The sequence below is a fragment of the Ranitomeya variabilis genome, chromosome 4 (assembly GCF_051348905.1).
Source record: "Ranitomeya variabilis isolate aRanVar5 chromosome 4, aRanVar5.hap1, whole genome shotgun sequence".
Classification (NCBI taxonomy): Eukaryota; Metazoa; Chordata; class Amphibia; order Anura; family Dendrobatidae; genus Ranitomeya; species Ranitomeya variabilis.
The window spans coordinates 261,992,568-262,011,890 of record NC_135235.1 but is presented as its reverse complement, the minus strand read 5'-3'; the positions used below and the strand labels follow the sequence as shown (position 1 = coordinate 262,011,890).

General features: G+C 46.0%; 1 protein-coding gene and 1 long non-coding RNA gene across 2 annotated transcripts in view; one reads left to right on the top strand and one right to left on the bottom strand.

Moving 5' to 3' along the window:
• The first annotated feature begins 216 nt into the window (after positions 1–216).
• LOC143764286 (nicotinamide N-methyltransferase-like) lies at positions 217–17,954 on the top strand. The gene is made up of 3 exons (XM_077249719.1): positions 217–422; positions 2,879–3,086; positions 14,940–17,954. The coding sequence occupies exons 1-3, from the start codon at positions 272–274 to the stop codon at positions 15,361–15,363; spliced, it is 783 nt and encodes a 260-aa protein (XP_077105834.1). The 5' UTR covers positions 217–271; the 3' UTR covers positions 15,364–17,954.
• Positions 17,955–18,231: 277 nt separating this feature from the next.
• LOC143764291 (uncharacterized) overlaps positions 18,232–19,323 on the bottom strand; it is a 364,277-nt gene continuing 363,185 nt past the window's right edge. The window contains exon 2 of the long non-coding RNA XR_013213142.1: positions 18,232–18,593. This is a non-coding gene — a long non-coding RNA (uncharacterized LOC143764291). The remainder of the gene's footprint in view (positions 18,594–19,323) is intronic.

Genomic DNA, 19,323 nt, shown 5'->3' with positions numbered 1-19,323 from the left:
TCGTATTCTCTTTTTGAGATGTCACTGCAAATTGCCAAAATTGATTTCTGTCTTATCTGAAGGAGGCTCAGATCCTGATCCGGCTTCATACTTTCCCTAGTGACCTATTAGGAAAATGTAAGTCATGGGTTGCTAAAGAGTAAAAAAAACATTCTCCGTGTGAATTTATGATCACCTGAACTTTCTTCATAAATTTATTCCTGCTAATTATATAAAGACCTTGAGCACCGGTGAAGAAGGAGTCACCTCATCTGTGATACAAGATTACACGATGGATTCCTGTCCCACTAAGTTCTATCTTGAAGACGGCTTTGATTCCAAACAATTTCTGGAACATTATTTTTCAGATAATCCTGAGACGAACTTGAGGGCTGATTTCTTGGAATTTCCTATGAAAAATCTTACAAAAACTTTCAGTGAGGGTATGTATCTTAACTTTTTTATTGTATACTTATTTAGCTTTAAATAGTTGGAATAAATAATAAATATAAAATAAGACAAATATGTTTTTCTCTGTGAGATTGGATCAATCACTATTTTAATCCTTTTCAACTGCTTCCCAAAACGGCGATTTTCCTTTTTTGTGCTTTAGTTTTTTCCTCCCATTCTTCCAAGAGCCATACATTTTTAATTTTCCTCTCAAAATAGGCATTTGAAGGCTTCATTTTTTTTAGGACGAGTTGTATTTGTTAATGGACACCATACATTTTAACATGAGGGACAAAATTGCAAAAAAAGGGCAATTTGTCAATTGTTTTTACAATAAAATGACTTGACAACATGAGTTAGTGCAATGTATATAATTTATTGTCGACAGTGGCATGGCTTTTATGCTATTTTTGATCAAAAACAGTATTGCTAAGAACTGATAGGGTATTTAGAGACCCCCACGGCTTATCTTTACATAAATATAAGGATTCTGATATGACTTGCATTTCACCTCTCTTGTTGAATCCCTGTGATCGTGTATGAGGCTACGTGACTAAAATTGTTGGCAAATGCTGTATTGCTCAGAAGGGAGGCTCATATGGGTGTTGGTGCTGGGAACAGTCAGATAAGAAATGAATAACGATCATTGTCTATATTAATTATATTAACTATCTACATTTCACATGAATAAAGATATTAGATAATAAATAGTATGCACACAGTAAGAATATGTACGCCCATTCAAAAAGGGTATATAACGGCAAACCTGTTCAAATAAACTTTTATGGCTTCTTATGCAGATACAACCCGTCTCTGCGTGAATCCATCCTTGCTCGAGCAATCCTAATATTTGACATCCATCCAATATACCTTATGGTCTATTTGAGACCAACCTAACAGAACTCTGTGCTATATAAATGCTCTTTTGTTTTTTACTTATTTAGCTACAGCAGGGCTTTTGCCTATTTTTTTTTTTTTTTTGTATTTATGTATTTTTGGCTTTATGGCCAATGTGAACATGCGTTTATGTGCTGCATGTATACCAACTTAAATCAAGCTCAATCTTTGTGTTTTTTCTTTGCATTTAAAAAATTTAGTTTGTGATGCCATATTCTGAGACCCATAACATTTTACATTTTAAGTCAATAGGGCCTTGTTTCTTTGCGCCCTGAACTGATGTTTATATTGATACCATTTATGGGTAGCAACTATTTTGTTTTCTCCTTACATCCAAAAAGCCGTAATTCTAAAGTTTTAGTCACATGATTGATGTCCTCCATACTGCCCCATAGCATGAAGAATACATGATTTCCAAAACATCATTTATTTAGTCGCTAGAACACATGCACATCACAAGTACCATACTGCCCCAAACACTGACATAGTATTCTCTCTAGCCATGAAGAGGTGGTGACTCCTAGATAAGCTCAGGGCACAGGGATGGTAAAGTTAGCATCTCCATGCATGGTCAGGGAAAAAGCAGAAACCATCATTCTGGCTGTGATTGCAGAGTTTGCTGTGTGATAACTGGTACCAGGTAGTTGGCTTAGGACTCGCGACCACATTAAATCTTGAGTGTCACCACAAAGTTTTAACTTTTTCATACAACACAAGTATTTTAGAAATACTAGAACAAGTCTACCATCCTGAAGAATCCATCGTAAAACCACGTCACCCTTAACAATACATTGGTCATAAATAAGATGACAACAATTAATGTAACTGACAATGCAACAGCCTAAATATTATTAATACTAGGGCAAATATTAGTTTTTATATCCAGAGTGGTAAATGTTCAACAAATATTATTGTGTTCATCTGAAAAAAAAAAGAGTTGTATGTTTTGAACTTCATTGTCTAATTGAAGTATTTAAAGGAAAGAGCCGCTGACAAAGGTTAATCCAGGCAGTAGATCTTAAAAACTTCCATGAGCCTGAAGAAGGGGTAGGTTCTACTCCGATATGCACTGCAAGGAATTGGAAGCTTTTAAGACTTACCGCTTGGATTAACCTTTGTCAGCGGCAGCGCCCGTAATCCACCACTTGGTCTACTTGGCACCAATACATAAACAGTGATGTATAATCCAATTATGGCTACTGTTCCAGAAACAAGTAAGGGAGAGAGGAATGCGATGGATCCGTGGCGCTGCCACTGACAAAGATTAATCTAGGCAGTAAGTATAAATAAGTTCCATGAGCCTGAAGGAGTAAATTATACTTTGAAATATTCTGCAATAAATTGGAAGTTTTTTTATACTTACCATCTAGATTAACCTTTGTCAGCAGCAGCGCCCATGATCCACTGCACTCCTCCTTGACTTGTTAGGTTTCCCTCTCCATTTGGTGTGAGTGCAGTTGCCTGAAATGTGTATAATTAGTGGTTCAAGAATCACAATTTAACAACATTCAGCTGTATATAAATGTTTAATTATTTGGATTTTTTTCTGCAGGTCAAATTAAAGGCGATATCTTGATTGACCTCAGTGTTGGTCCCATGGTTCATCATTTATTTTCAGCCTGTGATTATTTCAAACACATCATTATGCTGAAGGGCAGAGACAGGTGCATCATTGAGCTGAAAAGATGGGCGGACTCACAAACAGGAATGTTTGATTGGGGTCATGCTGCAAAACATCAAGTAGACACAGAAGGAAAAAGGTGAAGTATTTGTCCAAACATTGGTGGAATCTCACTGTCATTGTCATAGATGCTATTGTACAAGGGACATAGAGGAAATCCAGATCTATGAAATGCTTAGACAATAACTTTTTTCCCACATCAATTGTGTATTTGTGTAATATTGGTCTGTTCAAAATCAATTTTCAGAAGTTAGGAAAACCTTTTTATCCACTCCCATCAAAATTCATGGGTGCAGTCATTTAATAATTGGTGTTGTTGGTTGACAAAGTAGGGCTCTCTTTTCATCGCATTTGGTTTATATATTGGAGATACAAAGCCAGAGTATCCCCCAATGTATACATCCAACATATACCTTTGACAAATACAACTGGCCAAACAGTGGCATAGGTTGCCCATTGACCACAATGTCTAAAGCACAGTGAGGTTTTTTAGGTGGCCCAATGTATATGAAAGTGAAGCTTGCTTTGCTATCTTATACAAGGAAAGAAAGGTATTCTTGGCTTCTCTTTTGTCCTCTATGAGGTAAATTGGGCTCTATGGCTATATTAGGTACAGAGCCCTATAGGAGTTTTCCCAGTGTAAATGGTGAAACTGATCACTAGAAGAAGGTTTAAGTGTCTGTTCTTAAAATCTAAGTTGTGAGTTTTGGTTGGATTCATGTCTTTTCTCTCCTACTGGAAACCAAATATCTAGTGGACACCCCTGAGCTCAAACCCATGTTGGGTGGCTGTTTATGGAGTAGGCTTAGGAGCTGAATCCTCTACACACATGGTGGTGTCAAGAGCCCTGCTGCAGACTTACAGCAGGAGTCTGTGCATGTGTTACAGAAGGACAGAGAGAGAGAAAAGAGCGCTGCGGTAAACTTACCTGCCGGAGTGCAGGGCCTGAAGCATGTGACCACCGGGGGAGTGGACAGAGGTGGGGCCAGATGCCGAGTAGCAGCAGAGACTGGCAAAGCCAGAGAGTAGTCTGAATGTGAAGAGGTCAAGCCGGGAGGTTGATGAAGTGCCAAAAAGGTGTGACATAAGCATGGTCGAGACGTAGCAAAAAGTCGGGGAGCCGAAGATGGCGGTGCAGTAAAAATGGGGGAGACAGGAGGGCAGTTGGAGTACAATGCCGAAGATCAGAGCCAGAAACAGACAAAAAGCAGGGAGTCACAAGGCAAAGCACAGAACGAGAAACCAGGCTGAGTCATACACAAGAAAGCAATCAGACTAAACTGTATGCAAGCACATCAGGGGGTCAGACACACAGCCAAGACAGATGTATCACTGACAAGGATCCCCAGATAAAGGTGGGTAAATATAGCCCTCCCAAACCAAAAGGAGGCTATACAAATTAACCCCAAGAGGACAGGGAAGGAACCCTGTCCCCAACCATGACAGCACCCCCCTTTTAATGGGGGGCCACTGGACCCCCAGGCTTCTCAGGATGCCTGGCATGAAAAGCCCAAACCAACCGATCGGCATGCACTGAACCAGCCGAGACCCATGACCGATCCTCTGGACCATACCCATTCCAGTGCACCAAATACTGCAGATTCTGGCACACCCTGTTAGGGGTCGAGTTCCCGCCTCTGCACAGGGGGAATCTCGGGCCATCTCCTCTGGGGTCTCCCATTCTGCTCCTGCCGCAGTGGAGCCTGGGACGTCAGTCCCAGCGTCTCGCTCAGTCTGACTCTGTACAAAGGGTTACTGCTGCTTTTCCAGCTTCTGCATTGAAGCCAGTGCTGGGCAGCGGCGAGCAGACGCTTCTGGGACTAAGTCCTGCTTTTCTCGTTCTGAGCATGCCCAGATTAAGATCTCTCAGTGGAGATCGAGGGTCACATGTTCAGATACTGCAGCTAGATCCATTGGTCCTCCAGGAAGGTCCTGAAGGTGCTCAGGCTCTGTAGCAGCCTCTCATTGGTCCTTCTAGGAAGGTCCTGTACTTGCTGCAGCTATTTAAGACTCTCATGACCGCACGAACATGCGCTAGTATTGAATCAGTTATGTGCATGCGCCAGTGTGGTCACATTTATGTGTGTTCAGGGCCCCGGCTGAAATAAGCCCCTAGAATACCGGCTCCTCCGGTGAGGAGATTGTATGCTTGTGTTGCCACACACCGCTATCAGCAAGGCAGTTGCTGGATACTCCTGTGAAGTCAACAGGGTTCCGTGTTTCGTAGTTGCCAAAGTCTCAGCTGCTGACTCGGGGCATCCTCAGGCGCGGGCTCAAAAGCCACGAGGGTCAAAGTGAGATCTGGTACAGCGTCTCTGTGAAGTAACAGAGTTCGCATCTATCGCCATAAAGGTCCGCCATTTGCCAGCAGCAGGTCCTCTCCTGCACGGTGGACCCCGGGCTGCAAACGCACCAAATAACATCTCTCAATTTACTCGGTGCGTTCCGCCAGCCCTAACAGAATACTAGCGCCAGGGTCTGGCTAGTAAATGGTGGACAAACAGCAGTCCTTGCGGTACATCCAGCAGCTGGAGGGTAGGTTGGCGGCTCTGGAGAGCACAACCTCAGCTGTGGATGTTACCGCAGTTGCTGTACAGGCTGCTAGCGTGGCTGCAGCAATCTTGTCCATTGCCACCCCTGTTCCAACATTATCTCGCCTCCCGCTGCCAGAAAAGTTTTTTAGAGATAGTAAATCTTGTAGGGGATTTGTGAGTCAGTGCTCTATATACCTCGAGCTCCTGGCTGCATGTTTTCCCACAGAGCGGGCAATGGTGGGATTTATTGTGTCTCTCTTGTCGGACAGGGTGCTGGAATGGGCTCCGCCACTGTGGGAGCATGGCGATCATGTGGTGCAGAGTGCTCCGCTGTTTCTGAGCACTCTGAAACAGGTCTTTTTAGGACCTCGAGTCACCCATGACACGGCGCTCCAACTGCTGGCATTGACTCAGGGTTCGTCCTTGGTCAGCCATTTTGCCATCCACTTCCATACCCTAGCATCTGAGCTGGAGTGGTTGGATAAAGCCCTTATCCCCATATTTTGGAGGGGGCTGGCTGACCACGTAAAGGACGCTCTGGCCACTAGGGAGATTCCCGCCACACTGGAGGAGTTAATAGCTGTCTCCACTCGTATTGACCTCCGTTTTAACGAGTGGAGGTTAGAGCGAGCCCAGTGTAGGCAGAGGTTTCGGCTGGCTCCCACCTTCACCAAACCTCTGGAATCTCCGGTCCTGGTTCCTGAGTCACATGAGGCCATGGAAGGGTCACGAGCGGGATCTAAGTCCCGGACCACTCGTGCACTCAAGGTCTGTCATGTTTGCCAGCAGTCAGAACATCTTGCCACCAGATGTTCCCAGCGGTCAAGGAAACGTCAGCGTCTAGTGGTAGTAGGTGGAGGAACACTAGACACGGCGACATTTGCCTCAAAATTGTCCTTTAAGGGAACAATTACTATAGGCTCATCCACCCACTCGGTGGAGCTCTGCGTGGATTCTGGGGAGGACGGCAATTTTATGTCTTCTGCCTTCGCCCAACGTCACGCAATACCCCTGGTGATGCTTGCTCAGCCAGTGACCGTACTAGTGGTGAATGGGTCGACACTGCCCTCACAGATAACACACCAGACCATCCCTTTTACTTTGTCCATGTCGCCATCCCATCAGGAGATTATATCTCTGCTCGTCATTCCTGAGGGAATTGATGAGGTCCTGTTGGGGACACCTTGGCTACGGTACCACTCTCCTCATATCGAGTGGTCCTCAGGCAGAATTCTGGGATGGGGTGAATCTTGTGGGGGTAGGTGTCAGAGGGAATGCGTTCAGGTTGCTACTACTGAGGTACCCACAGATCTATCCTCTCTCCCCAAGCAATATTGGCCCTATGCGGACGCATTCTCCGAAAAGGCGGCGGAGACCCTTTCGCCTCACCGCCCGTATGACTGTCCTATTGACCTTTTGCCTGGTGCTGAGCCACCCCGGGGTCGAGTCTATCCATTATCTCTCCCGGAGACGGAGGCAATGTCTCAGTACATTCAAGAGAATCTGGCAAGAGGGTTCATCATGAAGTCAGTGTCACCTGCAGGGGCAGAGCTCTTCTTCGTACAGAAGAAGAACGGGGAACTACGTCCATGCATAGATTACAGGGGTCTTAACGCCATCACTGTTAAGAATAGGTATCCTCTGCCCCTGATATCGGAGCTCTTTGATAGGCTTCGGGGAGCAAGGGTATTCACAAAATTAGATTTGCGGGGTGCTTACAACCTGATTTGCATCCGTGAGGGGGACGAATGGAAGACGGCTTTTAACACCAGGGATGGGCACTATGAATATCTGGTGATGCCCTTCAGGCTCTGTAATGCCCCAGCTGTTTTCCAAGACTTTGTTAACGATATCTTCCGGGATATGCTCTCCTCCTCGGTTGTTGTCTATCTGGATGATATTTTCATCTACTCTCCAGATATTGACTCCCACCGGAGAGATGTTGGCAGAGTCTTCGACCTCATACGGGCAAATTCCCTCTATGCAAAGTTGGAGAAGTGTATGTTTGAGCAGGAGTTTTTACCTTTCCTGGGCTATATCATCTCCGCCCAGGGATTGGCTATGGATCCTGCCAAACTACAGGCTGTGATGGACTGGCAAGAACCCCATTCTCTTAAAGCGTTGCAGCGCTTTATGGGGTTCATTAATTACTATCACCAGTTCATTCCTCACTTCTCCACTTTGGTAGCTCCCTTGGTAGCCCTCACCAAGAAGGGAGCAAATCCTAAATTGTGGTCTGAAGAGGTCTCCAAGGCCTTCTCTTCTATTAAGTCACATTTTGCTAGCGCTCCCATCCTACATCGCCCCGATGTAGATAAGCCATTTATCATGGAGGTGGATGCCTCATCCGTTGGTGCTGGAGCAGTCCTTTTCCAAAAGGATGCTCAAGGTCGGAAGCATCCTTGCTTCTTCTTCTCCAAGACCTTCACACCGGCGGAGAGGAATTATTCCATCGGGGACAGGGAGTTGCTAACCATGAAGTTGGCTTTCTCTGAGTGGAGACATCTCTTGGAGGGGGCTCGCTTTCCCTTTCAAGTATTCACAGACCACAAGAATTTGGTTAATTTACAGACCGCCCAGCGACTAAATTCTCACCAGGCCAGATGGTCCTTGTTCTTCTCTCAGTTTCATTACACCCTCCATTTTCTTTCCGGGGAGAAGAACATTCCTGACGATGGTCTCTCTCGCTCCGTGGTATCATCTGAGGAGGAGGAAGAGGAGCCTCGGCTTATTGTCCCTTCCGAGAGCCTGAGAACTGTGGCCCCGATTTCGCTAGAGTCTGTGCTTCTGGGCAAGACTTTTGTACCATCCAGTTTGCATCCGGAGGTTCTCTCTTGGGCTCACTCGTCTAGGGTGGGTGGACATTTCGGGACCAAAAGGACATCTGAGTTACTGGCGAGGACATATTGGTGGCCTCATATGGTCCGTGACATCGCAAACTATGTTCGGGCATGTGTTTCCTGCGCCAAGAACAAGTCTCCTCGTCAACAGCCAGCTGGGTTGCTTCACCCTCTGCCAGTGGCAGATAGGCCCTGGAAGATGGTCAGGATGGATTTTGTGGTGGGCTTACCCAAGTCTCATAGCTGCACCATTATTTGGGTGATCACCAACCATTTTTCCAAAATAGTGCACTTGGTGCCTCTTCCACGGCTACTTTTGCATGGGCTCTGGCGGCGTTGTTTATCAAACACATATTTCGCCTACACGGTATGCCGGACAAAATTGTCAGTGACCGGGTCCCCAGTTTGCGTCTTGATTCTGGAGAGAGCTTTGTCGTCTACTCAGCATTGAGTTGAATCTCTCCTCAGCATATCATCCCGAGACGAATGGGTTGGTAGAGAGGGCCAACCAGACCCTGGTCACATATCTGCGACATTTTATCTCTGCCAGGCAGGATGACTGGGCATTCTTGCTACCATGGGCGGAGATTGCGCTTAACAATGCTGTAGCTGACTCCACCGGTCAAACTCCTTTCCTTCTTAATTACGGCCAGCATCCGCGGGTTCCTGTACCTATCCCTGTGTCCTCTGCTGACTCCAGGGTGGCAGACTGGGCAGTGGAGGCACGGGATATTTAGGACCACACTCAGGATGCCATCCGGGCCTCCAAGGAGAGACTGAGGTCCTCCGCCGATGCACATCAGCGCCCTGCTCCGACCTTTGCTCCTGGCGACTTAGTGTGGCTCTCCGCCCGTAACATCAGGCTGCGTGGTGAGTCCACTAAGTTTGCACCTCGCTACTTGGGTCCCTTCAAGGTCCTCGAACAGGTTAACCCTGTGGTCTACCGTCTGGCCCTTCCTCCACGCCTAGGTATCACCAACACCTTTCATGTGTCCCTCCTTAAGCCCGTATACATGTCCCGGTTTTCTGAGTCATCTGCCGGGACATCGGGTTCGTCTACGGACGATTACGAGGTGAACGTTATTTTGGGGTGCAAGGTAATACGTGGCAAAAAAATTTATTTGGTGGACTGGAAGGGTTATGATCCTGAGGACAGGTCCTGGGAGCCCGCTGAGCACATTTAGGCTCCGCAGCTCATTGCTGCCTTCGAGCGTAGCGAGGCCCAGGGGGGAAGGGGCCCTGGGGGAGCCCTGGGAGGGGGGGTAATGTTGGGGGTCGAGTTCCCGCCTCTGCACAGGGGGAATCTCGGGCCATCTCCTCTGCGGTCTCCCATTCTTCTCCTTCCGCTGTGGAGCCTGCTCAGCAGAGACGTCAGTCCCAGCGTCTCGCTCAGTCTGACTCTGTACAAAGGGTTACTGCTGCTTTTCCAGCTTCTGCCATTGAAGCCAGTACTGGCCAGCGGCGAGCAGACGCTTCTGGGACTAAGTCCTGCTTTTCTCGTTCTGAGCATGCCCAGAGTAAGATCTCTCAGTGGAGATCGAGGGTCACATGTTCAGATACTGCAGCTAGATCCATTGGTCCTCCAGGAAGGTCCTGAAGGTGCTCAGGCTCTGTAGCAGCCTCTCATTGGTCCTTCTAGGAAGGTCTTGTACTTGCTGCAGCTATGTAAGGCTCTTATGACTGCACGGCCATGCGCTAGTATTGAATCAGTTATGTGCATGCGCCAGTGTGGTCACATTTATGTGTGTTTAGGGACTCGGCTGAAATAAGCCCCTAGAATGCCGGCACCTCCGGCGAGTAGATTGTGTGCATGGATTTAGGGCCCCGGCTGAAATAAGCCCCTAGAATACCGTCTTCTCCGGTGTATGTTTGTGTTGTCACACACTGCCATCAGCTCGGCAGTTACTGGATACTCCTGTGAAGTCAACAGGGTTCCGCGTTTCATAGTTGCCAAAGTCTCAGCTGCTGACTCGGGGCGTCCTCAGGCACGGGCTCAAAAGCCACTAAGGGTCAGAGTGAGATCTGGCACAGCATCTCTGTGAGGTAAGGCTACGTTCACATTTGCGTTGTGCGCCGCAGCGTCGGCGCCGCAGCGCACAACGCAAACAAAAACGCAGCAAAACGCATGCACAACGCTGCGTTTTGCGCCGCATGCGTCCTTTTTTTAATTGATTTTGGACGCAGCAAAAATGCAACTTGCTGCGTCCTCTGCACCCGGACGCGGGCGCCGCAGCGACGCATGCGGCGCAAAACGCAAGTGCAACGCATGTCCATGCGCCCCCATGTTAAATATAGGGGCGCATGACGCATGCGGCGCCGCTGCGGCGCCCGCCGCTGCGGCGCCCGCCGCTAATGTGAACGTAGCCTAACAGAGTTCACTTCTATCACCATAAAGGGCCGCCATTTGCCAGCAGCAGGACCTCTCCTGCACGGTGGAGCCTGGGCTGCGAACGCACCAAATAACATCTCTCAATTTACTCGGTGCGTTCCGCCAGCCCTAACACACCCACAGAGATTCAACAATGTGCCCCACCACATACTCTAGATGACCTTCCACCAACACAGGAGGAGTGATGGATGAGGAGTCCTCCTCGACCACTCCCAATGGTTTCAAAAGGGACCTGTGAAAAATGTTGGATATTTGGAGGAGGGGGAAGCTGCAACCTGTAGGCCACCGGGTTGACAACCTCAATAATTTTATATGGGCCAATGAACTTAGGATCCAGTTTGGCCGAGGGGACCTTAAGCTTAATATTGCGGGTGGATAACTACACCTTCTCGCCCACTCGGAACGCAGGACCTGACTCCCTCCTCTTGTCCGCAAAAAATGTATACCTTCCCTGGGCCTTGGTGATGTTTTGCTGAACCTTCACCCACAGGGCTTTTAAGTGTTGTACAGTACCCTCTGCCTCCAGATAACCTGAGTCCATGCAAGAAAACTTCCCAAAATGCGGGTTAAACCCATAGTTGTCCAGGAATGGAGACATTCCCATGGACTGACTCATACAACCATTGAAAGCAAACTCGAGTAACGCATCACACCAGTCATCCTGTCTAGAAAACGCCATCTCAGAATTTGCTCCAAGGACTGGTTAGTGTGTTTGGTTTGCCCATTAGACTCCGGATGACTAGCAGAGGAAAAAGACAGAGTGATTCCCAACTTCTTACAAAAAGCCCTCCAAAACTTGGTCACAAAGTGCACACCTCTGTCAGACACCACATTAGTAGGCACACCATGCAAATGGACCACGTGCAGCACAAACAACCTGGCCAAGGTTTCAGCACACGGTAAAGCGGGCAGCGGTACAAAATGAGCCTGTTTGGAAAATCTATCCACAACCACCCACACAACGGAGTTACCACTGGTTGGGGTGAGATTAGTGATAAAATCCATGGACAAATATGTGTCCATGTTCTATCCGGAATTGGTAAAGGCACAAATTCCCCGGCCAGCTGGCAATGAGAATTTTTAGAACGGGCACAATCCCCACATGCAGACACAAACCTTTTAACATTCACAATCAAAGAGGGCCACCAGAAAACCCTAGCAACTGCCTCCTGGGTGGCCAAAATCCCAGGATGAGCACTCAATACATACTCATGCAGGGGTCTAAGATGGAATTGTTCCGGTACAAACAATTTCCCCACAGGTTTATTATTGGGAGCCATGGCCTGGGCCTCAAAAATGTCTCTCTCCAAATCAGACGCGGTTTTGGCCACCACCACCCTGGGCTGAAGAATGGAGGATGGGGGTTCAGGAGGAGACACCGGATCAAAGTTTCGGGACAAAGCATCTGCCCTAACATTCTTAGACCCAGGACGGAAGGTGATCAAAAACTGAAATCGGGGGAAAAAAAGTGACCACCGGGCCTGTCTGGGGTCAATCTTTTTGCAGACTCGATATAAGCTAAATTTTTGTGATCGGTGATAACGGTGACTGGATGAACAGCCCCCTCCAATAAATGCCTCCATTCTTCAAAGGCCAACTTGACCGCCAGATGTTCCCTATTACCCACATCTTAATTTCTCTTGGCATAAGAGAATTTTCTGGAAAAGAAGGCACAAGGTTTGAGGCTGGTCATAGTAGCGGGACCCTGGGACAAAACTGCCCCCACTCCCACCTCAGTAGCGTCGATCTCCACAATAAAAGGTCTAGACGGGTCTGGCTGGACCAACACTGGGGCAGAAATAAAACACTTTTTTAAAGTCAGAAAATAATTTTTCACAGAAGTTGACCAATTCTTCACATCACCCCCTTGAGGGTGAGAACAGTCAGGGGCTTAACCACCTGCGAAAAACTCTTAATATACTTTCGATAGTAGTTTGAAAAGCCCCAAGAGCAGTGCAAACCCTTTAAATCATGAGGTTCAATCCAATCAGTAATAGCCTGGACTTTTTTCAGATCCATGCGAAATCCCTCACAAGAAATAATCAAACCCAAAAAAGAATTCCTGTACAAAGAATAAACACTTCTCCAACTTAGCATACAAATGGCTTTCTCTAAGTCTAAGAATAACAGTTCGAAGATGGTTCAAGTGAGATTTACTATCAGGTGAGTACACTAAAATGTCATCAAGATAAATAACCACAAAATGCCCAATCAAATAAAAAAAATGACATTAATTAAACTTTGAAAGACAGCAGGAGCGATATTCAGACCGAAGGGCATGACCAGGTTCTCAAACAGTCCTTCAGACGTGAGAAACGCTGTTTTCCACTCATCCCCTTCATGAACCCTTATCAGGTTATAGGTCCCCATAAATCAAGCTTGGAAAACCATTTGTCCCCCGAGAGTTGGTTACACAGATCCGAAATGAGGGGGAGTGGATACGTGTTTCTCATGATAATCTTGTTGAGTTCCCGAAAGTCGAGACACAGCCACAAACCACCATCATTTTTCTTACCGAAAAAAACCCCAGTGGCTACAGACGAGATACAGGGTGGCTACAGGGCGAACATGCCCTTTGTGGAGACTCTCCGCAATATACTCCTTCATGGTTTGGTGCTTGGACCCAGACAGATTAAACAAACAAGCCTTGGGACGTTTAGCCCCAGGAACTAAGTCAACGGCACAAACAAAAGGTCTATGTGGTGGTAGCACCTCAGCCTCGGTTTCGGAGAACATGTCTTCGAAGTCTTTCTCTTTCAGGTACTCCGGAATACCCTCCAGACCAACAGACAACACAGATACAGATTTTAAAGGGGTGGACAATGGAACAGAATTGCAACACAGACTGGTACAATTGGACCCCCATTGGACAATTTCCCCAGACACCCAATCAATAATGGGGATATGGCGTTGAAGCCAAGGCATACCTAGAACCAGACCCACAGGCAAATTATTCAAGACAAAACAGCTTATGTTTTCCACATGAGCAGAACCCACTCTTAGTGAAAAAACCTTGGACACAAAACAGATTCCCTCTCAGGTAAGAGGAGAGGATTCAATAGCCACCACCTTGACGGGAGATTCAAGCCTAACTGTCCTTATGAAGTGCTAAAAGCGTGAGACGTAAGTATGGTCGAGACGTAGCAAAAAGGTCGGGGAGCCGAAGATAGCGGTGCAGTACAAACGGGGCAGACAGGAGGGAAGTTGGTGTAAAAAGCCAAAGGTCAGGGCCAGAAACAGTCAATAAGCATGAAGTCACAAGGCAAAGCACAGAACAAGAAAACAAGAAGGAACCCTGTCCACAACCATGACAGGTGGATTATGGCTGTTACACATCTAACATCTGCCACTAACAGCAGCAATTGGAGTTACACTAATATCGTTTTACTGCTGTTAGTCTTTGAAAGTTCTAACAGTTACATTTAAAGTAGTCCACAGAGATCACTGATCCATGCTCCCACAGGCCCCTGCCATGGGATCATGGGTCAGTGACTTACCATAGCAGTTGAGGCACTGCTGAAGACCAAATGGCTATGGTTTTGGTACTGCAGCCACAAGCTGAGTTCATAGGGGTCTGTAGTTTTAGTAGGTTCTAGCCCCTTAAGGAGACTGGAATAAAAAGTTTAAAAAAATAAAAGGTACATAAAAATTCAAATCACTTTTCACTCTTCCCCCTTTAAATTTAAAAAAGTATAAATATATATAAAAATAGACTTTATGCCGCTGTGTTAATAAAAGTCCTATATTAAAAATATAACATTATTCAAAGATAAAAGCTGCAAAAAGAAAAAAAATAATTTCAGAATTGCTGTTTTTTTTAGTTTAGAAAAACTGTAAAAATAATTTCAAAGCTTAAAATAGTTAAAAAACAAAATAAAAAAGTAGTATATTTGGTATAACCACATCTATAAAACTGCATTTTATTAAATGCATAAAAGTATAATAATTCAGAAAGTTTAAAAACTATTTAACCCAGACTGGAAGCCGAGTTCAGAAAAAAAATAATTATTAAAAGCAATCAAAACATTGCATCTTCCCCAATATTGTACCAATAAAAGTGTCAGCTTTCCATGAAAAACAGCAAGTTTTCACTCACTTTATGAGTCTTAGAAAATGATGACAAAAACGCATTTTTCTTACTGTAGCTTATGTTTTCCTGTTTCTTTCAGTGAAAATTTTCAGAAGAAAGAAGAAAAAGTGAGAGCAGCAGCTCAACATGTTTTGAAATTTGATCTTGAGAAAGAAAACATAATAGAACCGATGGTCTTACCTCCAGCAGATGCTATCGTCAGTGCTTGGCTCCTGGATATGATCTGCAAAGAAAAGGAAGATTACGTCAGATATCTCAGGAGGTTCTCAAAGTTGCTGAAACCTGGAGGACACCTTATATTAATTGGTGATTTAGGAACGACATATTACACAGTTGGAAAAGACAAACTCCATGCTATGAATTATGATGAGGATTTTGTAAGGAAAGGTCTAGATGAAGCAGATTTTGTTATTGACCGTTGTGAGGTTAAGGAAAGAGCAGCTGTGAGTGACCTTACTGACTATAAGCACGTCATGTTCACCGTAGCTCACAAAGAAATGTAGACCGAAGTAGAAACATATCTCTCTTGTCATGTCTATCTTCATTTCCAGAGTTTCTTGGTAAAGCTTTAAACAGGGCTTCATCTATGATCAATCATATTTTCCTATAGGTTTTAGAGAAAATCAAGTTAAATGACTACTCCCAAGTTGTCTCTTGAGTAGCTCAGAACTATGCTGGATTTTTACTTCCTAGTTGCTTGTTGGGTGGATACTCCTCCTTGAAAGACAGTTCTGTCCTGCTACAACACATTAATGGTCTCACTGATTATTCTGAGTCTACACTGTTATCACTGTATTTATATACAAAGAGAGCAGGGCCTTTGAACAAGCACATGAGAAGAGAACTGCTCTGTAAGGCCTCTTTCACACTTCCGTTTTTTACAATCAGTCACAATCCATCAAAATGTTGAAAAGACGGATCCTGTGCAGATTGTAAAAAACGGGTGCACTGGGTCCGTTTTTTTTACGGATCTGTCAAGGCTATGTGCACACGTGGTGTATGTATCTTCGCCGCGTTTTTTCGCTGTGAAAACGCATACACAATACAACCCATGTTAAAAATAATTTTAAAAATAAAAAATTGTGATATTCTTACCATCCGGCGTCCCCTGCAGCCTTCCCGTGGCCTTCCCGATGCTCCCGGCAGCTTCCGTTCCCAGTAATGCCTTGCAAGACAACTACCTGTGATGACATAGCGGTCTCGCGAGACCCCCATAATTGCCTTTTCCACCACCTCCATCATTGCCTTCTCCCGATCACCATCATTGCCCATTCCACCACCTCCATCATTTCCTCCTCCCCCACATCCCCATAATTGCCTTATCCACATCAGCCCCATCTTTGCCCGCTCCTTCTCCCACACACATAGACACACACACAGCACCATTCACCTCTCTGCATATTCCCCCGCAGCGCTACGCATGCACACACACAAACAGCGCCACTCACCTCTCCACGCGCTCTGCCACAGCATCACCATCACCTTCCTCTCTCTGGTACTGAATGATGACATCATCCAGCGGCACTGCTGTCTGTGTGAGATGAAGCATGGGCAGGGCAGGAAGCAGGACAGATCACTGCAGCTCCACTGCTATTGTCTCTTGTAGGCAGCAGAGCTGCAGGGATCTCCCCCTGCCTGCCGCACGAGGGCAATCTGGACAGGGGCCAGATGGCCCTCATTATTAGCCACCCTGCAGGGGCCCCCATCCACCTCCGGGCCCCGGTGCAGCCACACAGGCTGCACATTCGGTATGTCTGCCCATGATCAGTATTGCACACACTTGGTCTGGCTCTGGTATCCATACTACTTGTAAACAAGCTTCTACAAGTATCACCAACTGTCATGGTGGCGTCAGGATCTGAGCAGTCTGCAAATTCTCACACTGTTCCTTCTTACGCAATTTATAGCTATAATCAGTACACGGCGACTTGGGCATCAACTCTAAGGGTATGTGCACACGTCCGGATTTCTTGCAGAAATTTCCTGAAGAAAACCGGAAATTTTCTGCAAGAAATCCGCATTTTTGTTTTGCGGTTTTTTTGCGTTTTTTTTAGCATTACTGTTACATACTGTTTGACAAGTGTGACCAACTTTTTACTATAGATGCAGCTTATGCAGCATCTATAGTAAAAGATAGAATGTTTAAAAATAATAATAAAAAAAAAAAAATGGTTATACTCACCCTCTGCAGCCTCCGTTCCTATAGATGCCGGTGTGGTTCAGGGCCTTCGGTGACGTCACAGCTTGTGATTGGTCGCGAGCGGTCACATGAGCGGTCACGCGACCAATCAGAAGACAGTGACATCACCGCAGGTCCTGAACCACACCATCATAGGAACAGAAGCGGCAGCATGCAGCGGTGAGAGGCGGGAACACTCCTGGGACATCGAAGCTGAGTATAGGACTATTTTTTATTTTAATTCTTTTTTTTCGACCACTTATATGGTGCCCAGTCTGTGAAGGAGAGTCTCCTCTCCTCCACCCTGGGTACCAACCGCACATAATCTGCTTACTTCCCGCATGGTGTGCACAGCCCCGTGCCGTAAGTAAGCAGATCAATGCACTTCTAGGTGTGCGGAATCCCCGCAATTCCGCATTTTTAATGAACATGTTGCTTTTTTTCCCGCGATGCGATTTTTTCGTGGAAAAAATCGCAACATTTGCACAAAAAATGCGGAATACCCTGTAAATAATAGGAGGCATAGGTTAGCATTTTTTTCGTGTTTTTATCACGTTTTTATAGCGAAAAAACGTGAAAAAAACGCGAAAAATCCTGAACGTGTGCACATGGCCTAAGTGCTACATCTCCTAGGCAGGTTAACAAAAGTTAAATCTTTGCAGAACTAAGCTTGTTAATCCCTTAAGTCAAATGCTTTGTGATAAGGTACCGTCACACTAAGCGACGCTGCAGCGATAGCGACAACGATGCCGATCGCTGCAGCGTCGCTGTTTGATCGCTGGAGAGCTGTCACACAGACCGCTCTCCAGCGACCAACGATGCCGAGGCCCCCGGGTAACCAGGGTAAACATCGGGTTGCTAAGCGCAGGGCCGCGCTTAGTAACCCGATATTTACCCTGGTTACCAGCGTAAAATGTAAAAAAAACAAACAGTACATACTTACATTCGCGTCCCCCGGCGTCCGCTTCCTGCACTGACTGAGCGCCGGCCCTAACAGCAGAGCGGTGATGTCACCGCTGTGCTGTACTTTCACTTTCACTTTACGGCGCTCAGTCAGTGTGGGAAGTGGACGCCGGGGGATGCGAAGGTGAGTATGTACTGTTTGTTTTTTTTACATTTTACACTGGTAACCAGGGTAAACATCGGGTTACTAAGCGCGGCCCTGCGCTTAGTAACCCGATGTTTACCCTGGTTACCAGTGTAAAACATCGCTGGCATCGTTGCTTTTGGTGTCAAACACAACGATACACGCCGGTCTGACGACCAAATAAAGTTCTGAACTTTGTTCAACGACCAGCGATATCACAGCAGGATCCTGATCGCTGCTGCGTGTCAAACTAAACGATATCGCTAGCCAGGACGCTGCAACATCACGGATCGCTAGCGATATCGTTTAGTGTGAAGGTACCTATAGTCATGTCTGCTCTCCTTCTATTTAAGCTGGCTTGGCTATGCAGGTAACGCCAGCTATAGTTTGTCTATACTGGTCTGGAGAGGTGGACACTTCCTGAATAACTGATGATTTGTTGCCACACAGGTTGCACATTTGTATACCTTAGTGTTCCCTGTGAAAGTGCTGTGTGACTGTGGGTCTGTTTTGCACTGTATGCCTTGGTTATGCTTTCCCCATGCACTTAGCAGACTAGTGCTTCTTAGTAGAATAGTAAGGAACAAGTCCCAGGTGTCCCCACCATCCAGGGTAATCCTGGGGACAGGGATAGATAGTGACCCCTAGACTAAACAGTATAAGAGCACATTTACAATTTCTCCGTCACACCGTGACATTTACTGACAAATTTCACCAATAACTCATTTTGTAGGTGTCTTTTTTTCAAACCTTTCTGACTTTGAGAGCCACATTCAGCTTTGAAAAAGGGTTGCGAGTCACAATAATCACTGAGAGGGTCTCGAGCCACATCCAGCTTCTGCTCCCATCACAGTGGTGACACCCAGAGCCCCCATTACTGGTATACTGACAGTCAAAACTTTTCCACAGAAATCATAATGAGGTAGTATACTAAACTCCAGGGGCTCCCAACTTGCTCACCTTTAACAAGTATTTCCACCACACTTTCCTATCCAGCTTTAAGAACTTCCTCTGACTGGCAGCATCATTCTATCTCCAACTTACCAAACTTAAGTTACCTTCGAACCCAAATATAATCTTGCCTTGATCTAGCTTCTTCGTCAATGATATCATGGGCCTTCACATTTTGGGATCAGTTGCTTTAGCATTGTTCTTTTTTTTCTGTTTAGTTTCTATGAATAATCAATTTATTCACTG

Excerpts from the sequence above, each read along its gene's own strand:
- LOC143764286 (XM_077249719.1), top strand. The coding sequence starts at position 272 with ATGGATTCCTGTCCCACTAAGTTCTATCTTGAAGACGGCTTTGATTCC. Across the intron at positions 423-2,878 it reads TACAAAAACTTTCAGTGAGG|GTCAAATTAAAGGCGATATC; the intron begins GTATGTATCTTA and ends TTTTTTCTGCAG. Across the intron at positions 3,087-14,939 it reads GTAGACACAGAAGGAAAAAG|TGAAAATTTTCAGAAGAAAG; the intron begins GTGAAGTATTTG and ends TGTTTCTTTCAG.